We start from the raw sequence: 18,704 nt of genomic DNA on the forward strand, positions 1-18,704 counted from the left end.
TAACACAAAAAGTAATGTTTCAAAGAATGCAAGAATGCTTCAACATAAGGGAAATTTTGCAATTTTAAATGAAAAGTTCATGTTCATCAACAAGTAGATATTATTGGTGACAAGCTATTTTGATTTTAAAATACATCTACATTAAAAGCAGTTATTAAATGAAGAATAAAAATGTTTTTCTCAACCTTTGTAAAGATTCTCAGAAACTAGAAGCTGGGTACAAACCAAACATAAATAGATAAGTAATAATATGTTTATAATGACAGTAATAATCCTACATAGGTTCCCTTTTCAGATATTGATGTGTTTTTTCAAATTAATTCTTATACTGAAAAAAATTAAAATTCTGAAAACAAACCACTTTGAACAGATGTAACAAACTTAGAAGATTTTCTTTCCCCTAAGAGTCTTTCCTTTTCTTTTGGATGGCCTTAATGAATGAGAAGACAAATCTAAAATTATAGCTCATATAAGATGATAGTAAGAGATATGATACATTAAGATCTCAAGGAAGTAGATATCAGGGATATGTTCATGTGATCTACAAGCAAAATAGTCCACATAAAGAATTACCAGCCCATGCTATAGTTTTCTGGGATCTCCAAGGAGTTTCAAACCTTAAGCTTGGTTTAAGGTGGTCCAAGATTAATAGTAACACTTAGTTTCTGGCAGAAACAGGGAAACTTTCTCTCTGGAGAAAAGTAAACGTACCTTCAACAAGACCTCAAATTAGTTTCTGACATTCTTTTCAATGCAATGAAAGATAACTAGGCATACAAAGAAGCAGAACACAATGAATAAAAGTCTGCAGGAAAACAGACAACAGTGACAGATGTAAAATAGTATCCCACCTCACACAAATAAAAGCCAAAGTTGTTTCAGTGACCTGCACAAGCCTTTATGACTCACTATGCCTATACACACTCCTTACCTCTCTGTTCTTTGTCGACTCACCTCCAGCCACACTGACTTCCTTGCTGTCCCTCTGATATACTATGTACACCTTTATCTCAGAGACTGTCCAGTTATCTTCCTACAGTTTTTCCCTTCATCTCCTCTAGATTTTTGCCCAAATGTCTGTCATAACAAGGCTTTGCACAACTCTATCTTCCTCCAAACTCAAAGTTCCTCATTTTCCAGCTTTATTTTATTTTTATAGCAATAGATACAATCCACACACAATATATATTCTCTCCTTTGTTTTATTTTATTGTCTGTCCTTCCCCATCAGAACAAAAGCCCTCTAAAGACAGGGAACATTGCCTGTGTTTGTTTGCTCCTGTTTCCACAGGGCCCAGAATAGTACTTGATGTTCAGATGCTCAATCCATATTTATAGAATGAATAAATGAATGCTTACATGTAAAGTGCTTAGAACAGGGCCTGGCTCAAAATAATGATCTAATACACATTAGCTGTTGTTACCACTATAAAAAAATAAAGAAAAGAATGTTGAATTGCAGACATGGATTCTAATTCTGGGTTACTTTTCACCAAAATAGCCTTTGGCAGTGAACTATCACTGATGTGTTTTATGAAAATTATTTTATTTATGGAAAAGAATTGTAACCACTTCCCTTTTACACAAAAGCACAAAGAAGGCATTTGGTTTTCTACTCTTCCCCTTTGTATAAGAAAAAAGGCAAAGTCCTGGAGTTCAATTTCTAGGGCAGTAGACAAAGATATTGGAAGGTTTCTAAAAATGGTGCAAGTGAGACCAATGACAGAGATCAGGATAACCAGATCTATCCCCAAACATGTGATCCATCCCACCATTCACCATCAATAGGTCTTCCCCAAACAAGTTCCAATACACATGACACTCACAGCATTTCCATTTTCAATCCAACTGATGGTGGGGACAGGGATGCCTGTTGCTATACAGCGCAGGGTCACGAAGGAGCCAAAAGTGACATTGTGGGATTCAGGAGCACGCAGGATCCTGGCAAAAACTGTTAGGAAGACAGAAGTGGTGAGTGACTCTCCTTATTGGATGGCCAAACTAGAACAGTCTTAAAAAATGCAAATTAGACATGCTTCCCAGTGCCCTGTGGGCAATCCTTCTGTGTTTCCTTCTGTCTTAAGGACAATTCCCAATGCCTCCAAGCATTCATCCCCATGTCTTCACATGAAAAGTTCCTCTTATGTATAACACTCAACTCTGTTTAGGTGACATTTTCTCAGAAAGACCTTCCCTAATCACCCATCAAACACTATCCTTTTCCCCATTCACTTTTTCATCATCCTATTTTATTTTTGTTACTTATTTCCTGCTTTCTTAACTCATTTTTTACTTATCTATTATTTCTCTCTCTCCTTAGATTGTCTAAAACCTATAACTTTGCCCATTTTACTCACTGCTATCTTCAGTACTTACAAACGCCCCTGAACAAAGTGAGCACAGGACAGTATTTTAGTGAATTAAAGAACTAATTGAATTGCATCATAGTGGGAGGACAAATGAAATCTGTCACATAATAATGATTAAAAGGTGGGCAGGAAAAATTGTAATTTATATTTCTTTCTGGGGTTGAATCCCCTGACTAAATAAGAGGAAGTTCTTTTGACATGACAGTTTTCCTTTAACTAAAGCATGAATCGAGGCCCCAAATGTACAGTAAGTTGTAAAGTACTTAGAATCACAGTTACTAAATTTGGAAGTGACTTCAGAAATGGGCTAGAGTTCTCCTCTTATTTTGTAGCTGTCAAAAGCAAATTACCCATTAATTTAATTTACTTCCCCAAAGTAATAAAAGTGCTGGGTAAGAAACCTGGCCTCATGCTTTGTAACTTCAAATCCCATGGAATTTCTTTGATTGCTTATTATTTTGTAGTATGGTATTTTTTGCTTTTGCCTATTTTCTAGGATTTAAGCACAGAACAAGACATTAGAGTACGAAGCCTCAATTAACACAAATTAATTAACAAAGCAATTAAGAAATTAATTAATTAGCTTTAACAAAGCAATTAAGTACTTTAAAACTCAGTTTCTCTAGCCAATTGCAACTCGTGGAGGCTGGATTCCAGAGGCATGTGGGAATAGTGTAAACTAGACAAGAGTTATGCAGAACAATCAGAGCAAGTCCAGAATGTGTTAGAAGTTGGTATGATTGTTGAAACCTCTTTAAAAGGATTCCATAATTTAAGGAGGTATAGGAAGATAGGATTTGTTTGACAACTGGATCCTTTTTGCAAATTTAAATTAACTTGACTTCCTATCTTTTGATATTGAGAGCTTTAGGAGATGAAATATAGAACATTGTAGATATGTACATGTTGGACTCAAAAGCCAGTAAAACAGAAAAGTAATAAATGTGTTGTCTTAATGGCAACAAGAGATTTTTTTTTTGAAGTATTGAATGTTTATAATGCAGCTAACTCTGCCCCTCAAATCCAAATTGAGCCTGATGTTAGGTAAGTCCTGGGGTCTAATTACCAATTTATACATAAATAAAAAAAGAGTTATTACCATGAAGATGCATTTCAATCAAACCCAAATTTAAAAGGGCAAGTTATTTAGCTTCCTCAATAAATAAATAACAATGGGGGAAAAGAAGAATGGTCTCTTACAGAACGAAAGGGACTTAAGGGACATGCCAGTCAAATTCAGTGTGTGGCACTCGTCGTTTGTTGTTGTTATGCTATAGAGGATTGCACCCAGGGCCTCATGCATGGTGGGCAAATGCTTTACCACTTGAATCACATGCCAAGCCCTTTTCTTTCTTATTTTGTTTTTAAGAGAATCTTGTTAACTTTTGCCCAGGCTAGTCTCAAATCTTGATCCTGCTGCCTCGGCTGAGATTACAGGGATATACCACCTCTCCTGGCCTCCCTGTGAATTCTTGTTCTCCCAACTTAGTATAAATTCACAGGTTGTGGTCTTTTGACAACTGAAACAGACTGACTGGCTTTCTAGCATGAGTGTGCCCAGTACTCTTCTTTTTAATGTTTTCTGATAACAATAGGAAGACATAGACTGCACAACGTATTTGAGACCATGTGCCCCATATGGCTGGAACAATTCTCGCAGGGGTTGGTATTACAGTTTTTGAGTAAGAAGCTACTGCAATTACTATCTTCTGGCCACAATGCCTCCAAGAATCTGAAGCAAACAAGATCCCTGGGAGATTTTGAGTTGGATCATTTCAATCTCAGGTTTTAGAAACATGTTCTAATAACATTGACTATACCCTTGAATCTGAACAAGAGCCTCCTGGCTGAAGATGAGCACAATAAAAAAAAATGGAGAAAGTGAAAAAATTGGAGAAAAATGAAATTTAGATTATTTCTTCTGCTTAGATTTATAAAGGCAAACGCTTTATTTAATTTGGGACCTTTAAATTCTTCTTGGAAATTTAGTAATTTGGGAAGGTTTATTTTGTTCTAATTTACAGCTTTTCTTTTTCTTTTGGCTGGCATTACTCTATTTGGAATATCATTTGGGCTCATTACAAAACCTCTGATGTAGCAACACAGCTAAACGTAACAAGAGATAGTGAATAATCAAGGTTCACTCCTGGTCCACAGTTCACTGTGATGTAGAGCTGAGTCCATTAATATACAACTCTGCCCCATAGCGGAACCATCTAGAAAAGATGGTACAGAAAAGAGTATCACTGGTGTTGCAGGTAGCTTGATGGATATGTGGTGTGCTGATCAGCACTGTTCTCCTCCCTTAAGGGGGACGATACCATAGCTGACCATGAATTTCCTTGTTAAGTGTAATGGGTTGAGAGAAGAAAAAGACTCAAGGGATTTCATGGTAGCTGGTTTCTCCTCTACACTCAATTCTCTTCCAGAGATCAAATACTTGGGCCTCTTTTGTCAGTATTGGAAAGTATCTTCAACCCTTCCTTTCACTTTCTCTCTGTTCTCAAAAGGGGGTTCCAGGTGTCCTCTGTATTTCCATTCGAATGCCTCATTATCATAATGCTTTCTCATTGTCACCCCCCCTATGCTTATGTGTACGTTACTTGTCAATATTTCATAAATGCTGATTCATTTATTTATTTGTTTGGCTTTTTATTATCTATCTCCTTGGAATGTAAGCATCACAAGGTCAGGATTTGCTTTACTCCTGTGTCTAGATATCTCTATCTGTCCTAGTGCCCTGCATGGTACAAGGTAGGTACTCAGTAAATATTTGCTATGCACATGAATGAGGGAATGACTTCACTAGTGAGATTGAGGGAAGGAATTTGTATAGAGGTTGGCATGTCAAACTCTTGGGGCCACCACTGTCCCGGCTATCCTGCACATCTGCAGAGAATGGGGTTGATGTGTCCTAGGAAGTTCACCAGGTCAGAACTTCTCTATCTGACCATGAGGAGTGAAATTGGGAAAGCATGGGGAAAGGGTGAGAAAGATGAGAAAATAGAAGTTATCTTACTATTAGTTTTTAGGTGGAATTGAAAGCTTTATTTTTCAATCCAGCTTTATCAGCAATGAAGCCGAAGTATTTCTACCCATCTGTATTTGTTTCCAGGCCTAAATATGAAAGGTGAATGGATAGTGAAGGACATTCCAACACATTTAACATTTGAGAGCAGTAAAGCCAGTCACAATTAAAAGTAAATGCCAGACTAATCACCATGGATAATAATACACCTGGAATAATAAACAGTTATAATTTAATAGCAAATCCCATTATTTTAGTGGTAGCCCCAAACTGAGAATACATTTCAGATCGCCAGTTTAAAACAATGTAATATGTTTCTTTTCCAGTAAAAAGTGCATCAAATAGCCTCATTTTGTATTTTGTTTGCATGAAAGAAAATATATATTGGATATTTTTATATAAACAAGTAAACTTCTTAATAGAATGGATATAAGATTAACTTTGAAATTTGGAAAAAGTTTATTACTATTTTGATATAAAATTTATATCAAATTCACTTGTGGAATATAACCTTATCTATCATTTTCCACACATTATTGTTCCTCTCCAACATGAAAGATAGACATAGGCAATATGTTTATTCCCGAATTTTCTCTCATGGAATCTATTCATGAGTTTTGGAATTCATTTCTCTCGGGCCGATTTGCAGTGCTTACTGCAGGTTGAGAATCCTGCATTCAAATTGTGCATAGCAGGCAGCAATTCCAGAGTTTCCCTATCTGTATTCCCCCTCTTTCACCTCCGTTTGATAAGATGCATAATTAGTATTATTACTGATTGTATTAAGGGCATAAGGTCACTATTCACTCTGAAATCGCCCTGGTGGTGTAATGAAAAGCTCAAGAAGCAGGGGACTCAAATTAAGTCCTGAAAGGAACAAACAATTTGGTCCAAGATGAACTCCCTCTCTTTCCTTGGTAAGGGAACACATCAGAGGGATACTTATGCCTCTGATCAGTTTCTATTTCTGAGCGATTACTTCCAAGGACACAGTGAGCTCACATGAATTTTATTTTCTCTTACTCTTTTCTTTATCATTATCTAGCTTCCCTGAAAGAAGCTTGTCTTGTTTTTTTCTTAAAGCATTCAAACTAGTAATGACAGACAGCAATAAATTGGTGTTGGTGGGGAGTCTTAAAACACACATACAGAGCCAGGCGGAATGCTTTTAGTTGATGCTAGGTGTAAGCAAATGATATTTAGATAAAAGGAAAACATTTCAAATAAGGTTGGGCACCCTCAATTTGAAAAATCTCAAATACTCTGAAACCTGAAACTTTTTGAGTGTTGACATGACTCAACCAGTTTCAACTCTGGAGCATTTTAGATTTTGGATTTTTGGATTAGAGGTGCTCATGTTGCACAATTTATGCAAATATTCTAAAATCTGAAAAACTCTGAAATCTGAAACACTTCTGCTCCCAAAGCAGGTAAAGGATTCTCAAGTTGCATTTTATTTGAGAGCCTGAGATAAGGAGGGACTGTTTTAAATAATACCGGCCTAAGAGTAATTCCTCTAGTCATACTCTATTACATGAGAACTTACGAATTTCACCCCCAAAACACCAGGTTAGAAGAGCACAAAGCAAGGCACTTTCTATGATACAAAACTCTTGTTCTACAGTGGAGTTTTTCCCAGACAAATTTGATTTCCAGTTACTTTCTTCTTAACATACGCCACAAAATATACACATCTGTGTGGAATTAAAATGAAATAACATAATTTTTATTGATTTGGAGCAATTGCATAAAAACACTTGTTCTGTTGACATAATTAAAACAAAAGCCTAAGCTGACACCTTGACATTTTAGCAATTCTCCACAATTTTAACCCCATCCATCCACTCACCCACCAAAAAAAAAAAAAAAAAAAGAAGCCTTCTGGAAACTAATAAGTTTCTGTTCTGACCTGTGTGGGATTGATGCTGTCATGCTAACTTACTTGGTTTTGCTGGTGTTTTCAGAGTTTGGGACACCCAATTCAAATATTTCTGTTGGCTCATTCTTTTCTTAAGAAATGTAAATGGTCGATAAGCAGGTTATGTAACAAAGTCCCTCTTCCACTAATATCCCGTTAAATACTGTGATTTTGCATTCCCTGTAGGTCTCTTGTCCTTAACAAAATAATGGCTTTAGAGTTGCTTTGAAGATTAGGGAAAATGAAGGAATGGAAAGAGCCATGCGTTTCAAAAGAAGCAGCGCAGTAAGAAAAAAGAAATACCTTCAGTGTCCTGCTCAGGTTCGTTTTCTTCTATTAATAGAAACAGGACAAAACAAACACACACACAGTAAACACACAAACAAAACAATACCTCATGAAAAAGGAAAACTTTGACAACAGAATATCAATTGTGCAGCAAGATGAATTAGCATCTGCTTGTTTCTTATTTCAATAAGAAACAAATGCAACAAGGGAAACTCTTGAAAGCAAACTCTAACATGACATAAGATCCCCAATGACTACTCTTAGTTAGGCAGTATTATGCAGAAAACAAACAACAGCATACCCAACTACGTAGCTCATGCGTGCATTTTTATTTTAATGTGGACGATCTCCCTTTCTTTCCAGGCAACGGAGGCCCTACTACTCTCATAAATTCTGCTCTTCTGGTAGCATGGCTTCTCCTCTTACAAGGCCCTGCTGTGAGGTCAGTGATGTTGAATGCAGGATCTCAGCTATCATTTCTATGGAAATAGACTCATGTTGTGGTAAACAGAGGATTAGGGGGTTTCTGCAGAACCAGAGGCTGCCACCAACAGAGATCCACAGCTCTAACTGACTGCTCAGAGGCAGCTCAGAGAGCAGAAAGGATAAATCATTCCTTCTGGGAACCTACCTATGAAGCATGCTATGGAGGAAAATGGAAAAAAAAAAAAGTCTACATTGGACATAAAAAACTGAGAATTGATAAACTCTAAAACATCCTAGATAAGAGACAACAAGAGCCAAATTCAATGTTCCAAAACATTGCCATGTAGGCTCCACACCAGCTCTATTTTTTTTCTATTTGTTTATGTCAATTTAGACCTTAGAGTTCTTGATCAGCCAATTGCAATGTTTGTTTACCATTAAAAAATACTGATGCTAATTGTTAACCACATTTCAAGATAAGGATACATACACTTAATAGTTCTTCACAGATGGATATTTTCATACAAATTATGCGTCATCTCACTGAACTCACACCAAATCTCTATCTCTGTGTCTGAACAGAATTACTACAATTTAGCCCTATTTTCCAGACAAATATTCTGATACTCAGAGACTTGATCTAACCCAAGGGGCAGTGCCAGGACTTTGACCTCCTTTTTGGACTTGGGGTCTTCCGCTCTAACCTAGTGTCATAGTGAGCTCTCATTTTACTAAGCACCCAACTTCCTGAAATTTAAATGAATTTCTAATTTCCTGTTTAGATTTTACTATGTCTGAATGATCCCTTCCTCCACTAAATCAGTGGTATATTCTTATTTTATCTTATTTTTTTAAGAATCCAGATCAGAGACTTCTTTAAACTTCTAAATTGAGTACGCTTATGGTTAAAAAGAGGATTGGAGATTGTCTATGAAATGAAATTAGTTTTTTGCAATATACCCAACAGAACCTGGTAAAGCATAGGTATTGGGTAGGTATTCATTTCTTCCATAATTAAGACTGATCACCTGGACACTTGGAAACTGCAGAGTCCTTGGTTTTGTGATTGTTGTTGTTATTGTGTTTGTTTGTTTGAGGCAGGCTCTTACTGTGTAGCTCAGGCTGACCTTGAACTCATGATCCTCTTGCCTAAACCTTTGGAGTTCTGGGAGTACAGTTGTGGTACACCATGCCCAGCAAGAGTCTCTGTTTGTAACATAGGCCTTAGCCAGAAGAATTTAAAAGAAGCCAGGTGTGGTGTCATTTGACTATAATCACAGCTGCTCAAGAGGGGGAAGTAGAAGGATCGTGAACTGTAGACCAGTTAGAGAGAACCTATCTCAAAAACAAAGCAAGCATAAGGGTTGGGGGTAGGGTTCAAATGGTAGCACTTGCTTGACTAACAAGTGTGAGGTTTTGGATTCAATCCCCAGTACTGAAAAAAAATTCTTTCTATGCATAAATGCAAATATGCACACATATTTTATGTATTTGGGCACTAATATACACACATATGTATACACACACGCATGCACAATTAACGTTACTTTAAATTAGAGAAAATTAAGGAAGAATAACCTGTAAAGCCTATTTAAGCTTTTATACACTGATTCAGTGGGCCTGCTTATTGGTCATTCCAAAGGTCAAACTAGAATCCTAATTTTTCCATGTGTCCCACTTGCTTAACTTACTGTGACCCCTCTTGACTTCTGAACTTAGTATTTTATCACTTGCTCAGTTTTCTTTAAATATTCTGCTTCCTCCTTTTTATTCTCACTTAATTGTTAATCCTCATTTAACCACTTTGAGTTTATTGGTCTTGTTTTCTGAATTCATTTTTAATCTTCTCTAGGTGGGTCAGTTTAGAGCCATATTGAAGTTACTATCATACTTTTGTTGCTTTTTTCTCCTAAAATCCCATGCAGTTTCTTGTAGAAAAAAGAAAACACTTAAAAAAAAAAAAGTTTTTTCCTTTTGTATTGCTAATGCATTTTCCTTCTGCTTTCTTGGGTGTCCAGAAGGACAGGTGGAATAGAGAATCAATAGTTGCTGTAAGTAATATAATCTATTTACTTCAATATTCAAGTTAAAAAGTAATCTACCATTTTCTTGCATATTTTTATTTATGGGAAAGTCATTATCATTACAGTAACCTATTTTGATTAACTCTGTTAAAAAATAAAAAATGTTCTCCAAATCAATCCAAACCAAATTTCCTTATAATTACTTCTGGCAAGATCTATTTCCTACTTCTGTCCTTTGGAAAAAAATTTTTAAAAATCCAACAAATATTTTCATATTTCCAAATTTGATACCACTTCCCCATTTTGATTGCTCAATTCTGAAACTTACCAATTCTTCTTGTGGTGCTCAGAATTAAAACAAATACACATGAGAAGTCTAACAAATTTCAAGAACAGTAGGATTCATTCTAAATGCTTTGCTTCTATGAATATAAAATTGTGTAAGTTTTTATTTGAAATTCTAATAGAGTTAGCTAATTGATCTTACTGAAAAATCATGAATATCTAGCACTTATTTTTATTCATTTTGCTCTTACAAGGCCTGTCTCACCATTTTTCACTGTGTATATGTGAGATTTGGTTCTGAGGAAGATAAAATAAGGTTTTTTTCTATTCAATTCACTATATTAGAAGATTGGAGAAGAAATTTGGAAGGGACATCTATTGCTATATAGAAGGAAGGAAAGTCACCAAGATTCCCTGATAGAAATAAAATGACTACATTCAGTAAATCACACAGGTCATGTAGACCCTGAGGAGAGAGACAGAACCACAGGAGAAAACAGGCAGAACTGTGTGGAAAGGTTTGCATTCTTTTGGTCACAAGAGTAAAGAAAGCCAAGAAGATAGTAGGAATTTAGCTCTGCTGATGGAAGTCTAAGAGGAAGCTGACGTTGCACATTCTTTACTCTTTGTTGGATGACACTGAGACCTCTTCTTTCTGGTGCTAGTATTATCACGAGGAAAAAACATGCAAATGAAACAAACAGAACTTGGAGGTGAAGCCAAATGTAATCTGGCTAGCTCTACCTTAGAAAAGCGTTAGAGAGGTATTTGGGGAGAGTTTCCAGTCATGAAATCATGAAGGGAAAGAATTTGAGATATGCAAGAAAGGGCTCCTTTGAACATGAGCATTTCAGAGTTTCCAGGTATGCTAGTTCATTATCACAATGATTAGGACAAAGTCAGTGCAAGTAACATATCACATAGTAGCAAATTGCACTAAGGTTAGGAGAACAGACTCTGGATCGAGACTGGCTGGTTAGATGTCCTGCTATACAATTAACTTTTAATAGGGTATTTCTGCATATAGAAAGTTATCTCTCTGTGTGTGCATGTGTGGATTTTATTTGCATATAGTATTCAATTAGCATGTTAGTTAACGTAGCTTTGGGATCAAGACTCTTGTGATTGCTAGATGGTATTCTACTGGATAGAGACTACTAATTAAAATGGTGCTGAGTTCACAATTCAAACTCATCTAGTTAGAATAAGTACATAGAAATAACAGAAAAGGTATCCTTTTTTGCACCTAAAAAGAGAAAGCAAGTTTAAAAACAAAGTAAATATCTCAGTGCACAAGAAAGTGGACAGAGCCTGGGTAGTAGTGCAGGCTTACAATCCCACATTCAGGTAGGAGAATCACAAGTTCCAGGTCAGCCTGGGCTATATAATGAGATCCTGTCACAAACAAACAAAAAGGAAGGAAAGTGAACAAAACACAATAGCTAAGTGGTTCTCTACACAGGGAGGAGGGGCTCAAGTTTGATTTCTTTAGAAGTGTAACACCTGAGGTAGGATCAGTGGCTCACTGCTTAAAACCAAGGGCAAAAGTGAAGTGTCCTATTAGTGAAAAGAGGAAGTACCAGTCATGGTTCTGCAGTCAGAATTCACCTGCCTCAGTGACCGGATTTGGGTTGGACTCTAAAATATTATAGATCGGGGGCTCTAGCTTCAATTTATAACACCTTATTTGAAAGGAAGGAGCTGAAGGCTTCCTGAAGGCAACCTCCAAAATTACTGAGAAAGGGAGAAATGATTTCAGACAGAGGATAATTTGCAGTGGCAATTCATGAAGAAAAAATGCAAAGAAATGTGATGAATTCAGTAGTTGGGAGTTGGATGAAACTAACGCACTGTAAAAAGAAAGTATAAGAACCCCAACAACAACAAAAAAACCCAATATCTACTTTTTAAAAAGAGACAAGAAATTATAAAACAGGGACATTAGAAATACAAACAAGTAATCCTGAAGAAAAACAGTAGAAATACTAGCGATTTAAAATATAATAACTTAGACTCACACATAGCAGGTGTGATAAACTCAGGCTTGGATACGGTCAAATGAAGGAAATCATGCAGTCCTTAGTGCAAAGAGAAAAGGAGAGAAAAATCTGAAGGATTAACTGAGAGAGGAGCAAACAGATCTGAGCTCTGCTATACGCTTACAGGAGTGTGTGCGATAGAGAAGAGGGGAAGAGCAGAAAAGCAATATTTGAAGAGAGAGAGAACAGTTGAGATTTCCATACTTCAAAAACTATTTGGATCCCTAGACACATTAAAGTAATGGCTTTTAAAACATAAAATTCATCAGACTCACTTGTGAGGGTTAAGAAAAAATTAAATACTAGCAGTTCAACTTAGATTGCTAAATCAGAATTTTTTTGCCTGGGGCCTAGAGCTAAGGGATGTTTATTTTGCAGAAGTACTTGAAAAGTGTCCCATGTTTCCAAGGAGTAGGGGGATTGTAACCACTGTGAAAATGACTGCATAGGAGGATTAACAAAAATAATTTGAACGAGGCACAAGTGGTTCACACCTGTAATCTTAGCTAGTTGGGAGGCTGAGATTAGGAAGATCAAGATTCGAGGCCAGCCTAGGCAAATAGTTCAAAAGACCCCCTTCTCTAAATTAACCAGAGCAAAATGAACTGGAGGTGTGGCTCAAGTGGTAAAGTGCTTGCCTGAAAGCGTGAGCCCTGAATTCAAACCCCAGTCCTACCAATTAATAATAATAATAATTTGATATGCTCGTGGCTTTAAAAGTGTACACAAATTCTCCCTTGGAAAAGTGGAATCTAATGTTTTGTCTTAGAGGTAATTTTGACTTAATGGCTCACGTCTGATAAAGAGAAAGTGGCAGAAGTGACTATGGGTGGTTTCTGAGACTAGGCCATAAGAACATTACTAATTCCTCCTGTTTTCCATTGGATTGCAGGCAAGTGGGACACCATGTTGTGAGGACACCTGAGCAGTCTGTGGAGGGACCCATGTGGGGAGGAACTGAGGCTTGTCACTAGAGAGAGTTAACCTGCAAAACTGCGAGTAAGCCACACTGGACCAGGTCCTCCAGCTCAGCCAAATTTCCACATGACTGCAGAAGTGGCCAACAGCTCAAGTGCAAGTAAGATCCAGAGTGACCCAGCAAAGCCTCTCTGGAATTCCTGGTACAAAGAAACGGCAAAGTGATCCTTGCCTGTTGTTGTCTTTAGCCATTAAGATTCTGTGCGTTTTATTACATAGTAATAGATAAAGAATACAGACACTACAACAAATTATAATAAAAGTATTGGCTATTAAAGGTAAAGACAAAAATGTCAAAGTTACCAGAAAGAAGGGCTAGATTCCAAACCAAAGAATTATAGTTAGAATGACAGAAAACATCTCATCAATAGGTACAAGATAGAATAATACCAAGGGAAAAGATCTTTCAATTTAGGCTTCACATGAGTGATCAGGACAAAGCCATGATAATTTCAAACATATAAAGACCAAGAGTGTTTACTACCCACAGATTGTCACTGAAAGGACTAATGATGAACAAATTTCAGAAATAAGAAATAAAAAAGAGTGACCTGGAAAGGGACATGGTGAACTCCAAAATTGGTAGCATAGAATACTGGAACTATTTAACCATAGGATGCAAAGTTATTCAAATTTTGAAATTAATAAAATGTTGGATAATACTTAAGGAAGATGGCAAGAACTAAGAGGAGGTTAAAGAATAAGATTCCTAGCTGGATGCCGATGATGCATGCCTGAAATCCTAGCTACCAGGGAGGCTGACATCAGGAGGATTATAGTTTGAGGCCAGTCCAGACAAGGAGTTTCCAAGACCCCATCCCAACCAATAGCTCAGTATGGTGGCATGTATCTGTTATCCCAAGCTTTGTGGAAACTGAGATGAGGAGACCAGAGTCCCAGGCCAGCCCAGGCCAAAAAGCTTGCAATACCCTGCCTCAAAAAAAGTAGGGCATGCTACTGCATGCCTATGATCCCAGTCACAGTGGGAAGCTTAAAATAGGTTTGTGGTCTAGGCTTGCAAAAAGTGAGACCCTATCTCCAAAGTAACCAGGGCAAAAGGCCTGGAGACATAGCTCAAGTGGGAGAGCACCTGCCTAGCAAATGGAACCTCTGAGTTCAAACCCCAGGATAAAACAAAAAACAAAACAAAATGATGAGAAGACTGGAGAAGATATGTCATAATTTTAAACTTTCTTAGAATGATTTATTTGTATATTAAAAATGTCAAATTTATCTCCAAAATATAACTTATGATCCATAATTTCAAAATTAGCAAAGTGGGGTATGGTAAAGTACCATTCCACCAAAAAGGCTGAAAGGAAATAAAGAAAAAGAAGAGAAAAGAAACAGCATAAAAAAACAGAGCACATGAGATAAATAATAGAAATAAGTTCTCAGAACAAGTATAGAGATCTAAACTTATCTACCAAAATCAAAGTTTTTTGGACTGCATTATTAAAAGTCACACTATATTCTGCTTACAAAGTAACAGGAAGGCTTGGAAGAAGAGGATCAAAGAATACCAAAAGAGAGAAAAATACTGAGTAAAATTAAAATGTGGTAACAACATTAACATCAGACAAAACAGAATTTATGACAAAAAGTATAAAAAGGATAAGAGGAACACTGCTCAAAGGTTAAAAACAAATTCCACAAAGGAAGATGTACAATAATAGTTAAAGTATATGCACTTAATAATATCATTTCAAAACATAAAGCCCAAATTGACAGAATTAAGACAAAACATTACAAAGCATAGCTAATACAACAATGAATTTTTTGCCAAATAGAAGCCTATTGGTTTATTGTGATTGTCTAATGTGAAAGAGAAATGACTTATTTTAGATCACAAGGCCAACATTCAAAAGGGGAGGTTATTCACCCCTGTTAGAATAGCCATGAGCAACACCATCACCAACAGGTGTTGGCGAGGATGAGGGGAAAAAGGAACCCTCATACACTGCTGGTGGGAATATAAACTAGTACAACCACTCTGGAAAAACATTTGGAGGCTACTTAAAAATCTAAACATTGATCTACCATTTGATCCAGCAATACCACTCCTGGGGATATATCCAAAAGACTGTGACACAGGTTACTCCAGAGGCTCCTGCACACCCATGTTTATTGCGGCACTATTCACAATAGCTAAGTTATGGAAACAGCCAAGATGCCCCACCACTGCCTAATGGATCAAGAAAATGTGGTATCTATACACAATGGAATTTTATGCAGTCATGAAGAAGAACGAAATGTTATCATTCGCTGGTAAATGGATGGAATTGGAGAACATCATTCTGAGTGAGGTTAGCCTGGCCCAAAAGACCAAAAATCGTATGTTCTCCCTCATATGTGGACATTAGATCAAGGGCAAACACAACAAGGGGACTGGACTTTGAGCACATGATAAAAGCGAGAGCACACAAGGGAGGTGGAGGATAGGTAAGACACCTAAAAAACTAGCTAGCATTTGTTGCCTTTAACACAGAGAAACTAAAGCAGATACCTTAAAGCAACTGAGGCCAATAGGAAAAGGGGAACAGGTACTAAAGAAAAGGTTAGATCAAGAAGAATTAACCTAGAAGGTAACACCCACGCACAGGAAATTAATGTGAGTCAACTTCCTGTATAGCTATCCTTATCTCAACTAGCAAAAATCCTTGTTCCTTCCTATTATTTCTTATACTCTCTCTTCAACAAAATTAGAGATAAGGGCAAAATAGTTTCTGCCAGGTATCGAGGGGGTGGGGGGGAGAGGGAGAGGGCGGAGTGGGTGGTAAGGGAGGGGGTGGGGGCAGGGGGGAGAAATGACCCAAGCATTGTATGCATATATGAATAATAAAACAATAAAAATTTTTAAAAAAGGGGGGAAGGTTACAATTTCTTCAAAAATAAAAATGAAGGAGAAAAATAACTTCCTTCTACTTCCTGACAATAATTCCAAATGTAATTTAGTTTTCTGCTATAGTATAAATTTATTGAAATAGAAAACTGAAATAGAAAGTTTGTAAGTGCTACAAAGTAACTTCTCACAATAGAAAGTTGTGTTTCTCAGTTTAACCTGCCCTTGCTTCTAAATCTACTTTTAAATATAAATTTTCAAGCTTTCATTACTTTATAAGTATTCATTTGGTGACAGCATTAGAGATTAAGAAGACTTGTGAAAATTTCTAAAAAAGAAGTGTGCATCAAGAAGAAATATTTGCGTTTTTAAAAAGTCTCTTTTCTGAAGATTGTTTTATTTTCATAGTGCCTTTCAGACTTGCTTATACTTTTCCTTATAGTCAGTGTCTTAAGGGAACCCCAGCTGTAAGGTTCTGTAAGCACACCATTCTAGAGTATTCTTGAAAGACAGATTCAAAAGTTGCAAAATCAAACACTACTAGGATAATTTCCTTGCATTCATATCTAACACTTTCTAGACAATCCAGGTGGTAGATTTAAATTTTAATCCTACCTTCACTACTTTCTAGTGTTTTGATTTAGGTTGTTTACTCAACTTCTCTGAACTTCAGTTTTTTTCATCCAGAAAATGTAGTTATTAACTCCCAATTCACAGAATTGTGAAAAAGATGAAATTGTATGATTTGTACAAGCAGTTAATACACGTAACATACTGCTACAAAGGAAAATGTTGAAATCAGATCCTCTCTCTCTCTCTCTCTCTCTCTCTCTTTCTCTCTCCTCTCTCTTTCCCCTAAATCCACTTTGATCTCTAGGATGTCTTTCTCACTCATAAAGGCTGTTCCTTCAACTGACTTCAGAGGGAAAAGGTTTTCTTTTCTTTTCTTTTTGTAATGTCAACCTGTCTTATCCCAGATATTGATCCCTTCATGTGTCCCTTTTCCAGGTGTCGAAAGCATGTGCTTCACTCCATTCTTAAACTGAATTATGTAAGAAAGGAATCACTCAGTGAAGAGAGAACTCGGATAATCTGAATAGATTATTTCAATCTGTGTTTAGACAGACTATTTCATCCAGCATTATATTTTTTAAGAAGTGTTGTGTTAGAGATCCTGTGAGTAGACAAGAGCTCTAAATGCTCTAAATAACAAAAAGAACCACTTTAATCATTTTTATTTTTTTATTTTAAAACAATTGGCCTGGCGATAGTTGAAAAGGAACCATATTGAGGCTCTGTGGCATTCCCCATTTCTGAGCAGATTCTTTTGTTTTCCAATCATTAAAAGAAAATCTGGCAGTAATAATGACAAATCCAAACAAATATCTGGTTTCTCTTTCTTGACTGTGGGTAGCTAAAGCAAAGAAACTTGACCCTGGTGTGTGCCACTGTTTATATTTCTGTCCCCTTTGAAGCAAAGCAGTGCGTTAGGCAGTTTACCCACTGTGGCTCCATCTCGGGAGGATTCAGAAGGCAAGTTCCTTCAGGAAACATGTACATCACCCTCAAAAAGCATCACTCTGGTCTCCAAGCCCTCACAGGAAGGGCGGCTGCCTGCAAATCCTGAGCCTCTAAAGTGGCCTGGATTGGAACATTCTGTGGCCTTTGAGATAATAACGGTTTCCTAGTTGTAAATATGAATGGTGACTAACGAGCATGAGCAAGAACACTGCTTACCAAGGAAATCAGACCAACCTCAGCTGCAGAAGGAGCCAACTATTGAGACTATCTTGGTGAAATTTGTTACGAAAACATATCAGGAGTTTAACCACTAGCTGATAAAATGAGTATCAGTTCTGATACTCTTTTTTTCATTCTTTTATTTATTTGTTTGTTTGTTTTATTATTGTGTTGAGTGGGAATCCATTGTGGCATTTACAAAAGTTCTTATAATATATTGAATATATCACACTTGAATTTCATCTTCTGTTTTTGATGAGAAGAGATGTTAAACTGCTTCATTATTAGGGCATTATTAGCTTTCTTTTCTAAAACTTTTTCTTCTGAACTAGTTTTAAATTTACAGAAGAATTATGAAGTATACAAAGTTCCATGTACTATTCACCCAATTTCCCCTAATCTTGTATAACCATGGTACATTAATCCAAATCTTAGGTTATTTATCAAAATAACCTTTTTGACTTAAGATCAGGGAAACACCTACATGCTGGCAATAATCCAATCAGCTGAAATCTATTAAGAACAACTTTTTGGGGTTTTTTAGTCATTAAGAAATTTTAGCCAGAAGAAAACTAGGTACTGTAAAAATCTTACTCAAAATTCCCCCATGGTATCCTGGTTTCATCAGAAGTACTACCATAATATCCTGGTTTCCTAAAGTGGCTTGGGTTGGGAACATTTCTGTGACATTTCAAATGGGGTTCTGAATGCCAAACAGGCCCACATACCTCCAAACGGTACGTCCCTATGCTGACCCATTTGAAAAT

The 18,704-nt window shown here is 36.7% G+C and overlaps 1 protein-coding gene across 6 annotated transcripts in view; it reads right to left on the reverse strand.

The window, feature by feature from the left end:
* Musk (muscle associated receptor tyrosine kinase) overlaps positions 1-18,704 on the reverse strand; it is a 104,558-nt gene that overhangs the window by 47,999 nt on the left and 37,855 nt on the right. For 3 of the 6 annotated variants that reach the window (XM_020173800.2, XM_020173796.2, XM_020173795.2), the window contains exons 6-7: positions 7,619-7,648; positions 1,827-1,951 (exon numbers count right to left, since the gene is read on the reverse strand). In XM_020173800.2, coding sequence (XP_020029389.1) covers positions 1,827-1,951; positions 7,619-7,648 — 155 coding nt within the window. The remainder of the gene's footprint in view (positions 1-1,826; positions 1,952-7,618; positions 7,649-18,704) is intronic. The other 3 variants (XM_020173801.2, XM_020173798.2, XM_020173797.2) reach the window with 1 other exon arrangement.

The sequence above is a fragment of the Castor canadensis genome, chromosome 13 (genome assembly GCF_047511655.1).
Source record: "Castor canadensis chromosome 13, mCasCan1.hap1v2, whole genome shotgun sequence".
Taxonomy (NCBI): Eukaryota; Metazoa; Chordata; class Mammalia; order Rodentia; family Castoridae; genus Castor; species Castor canadensis.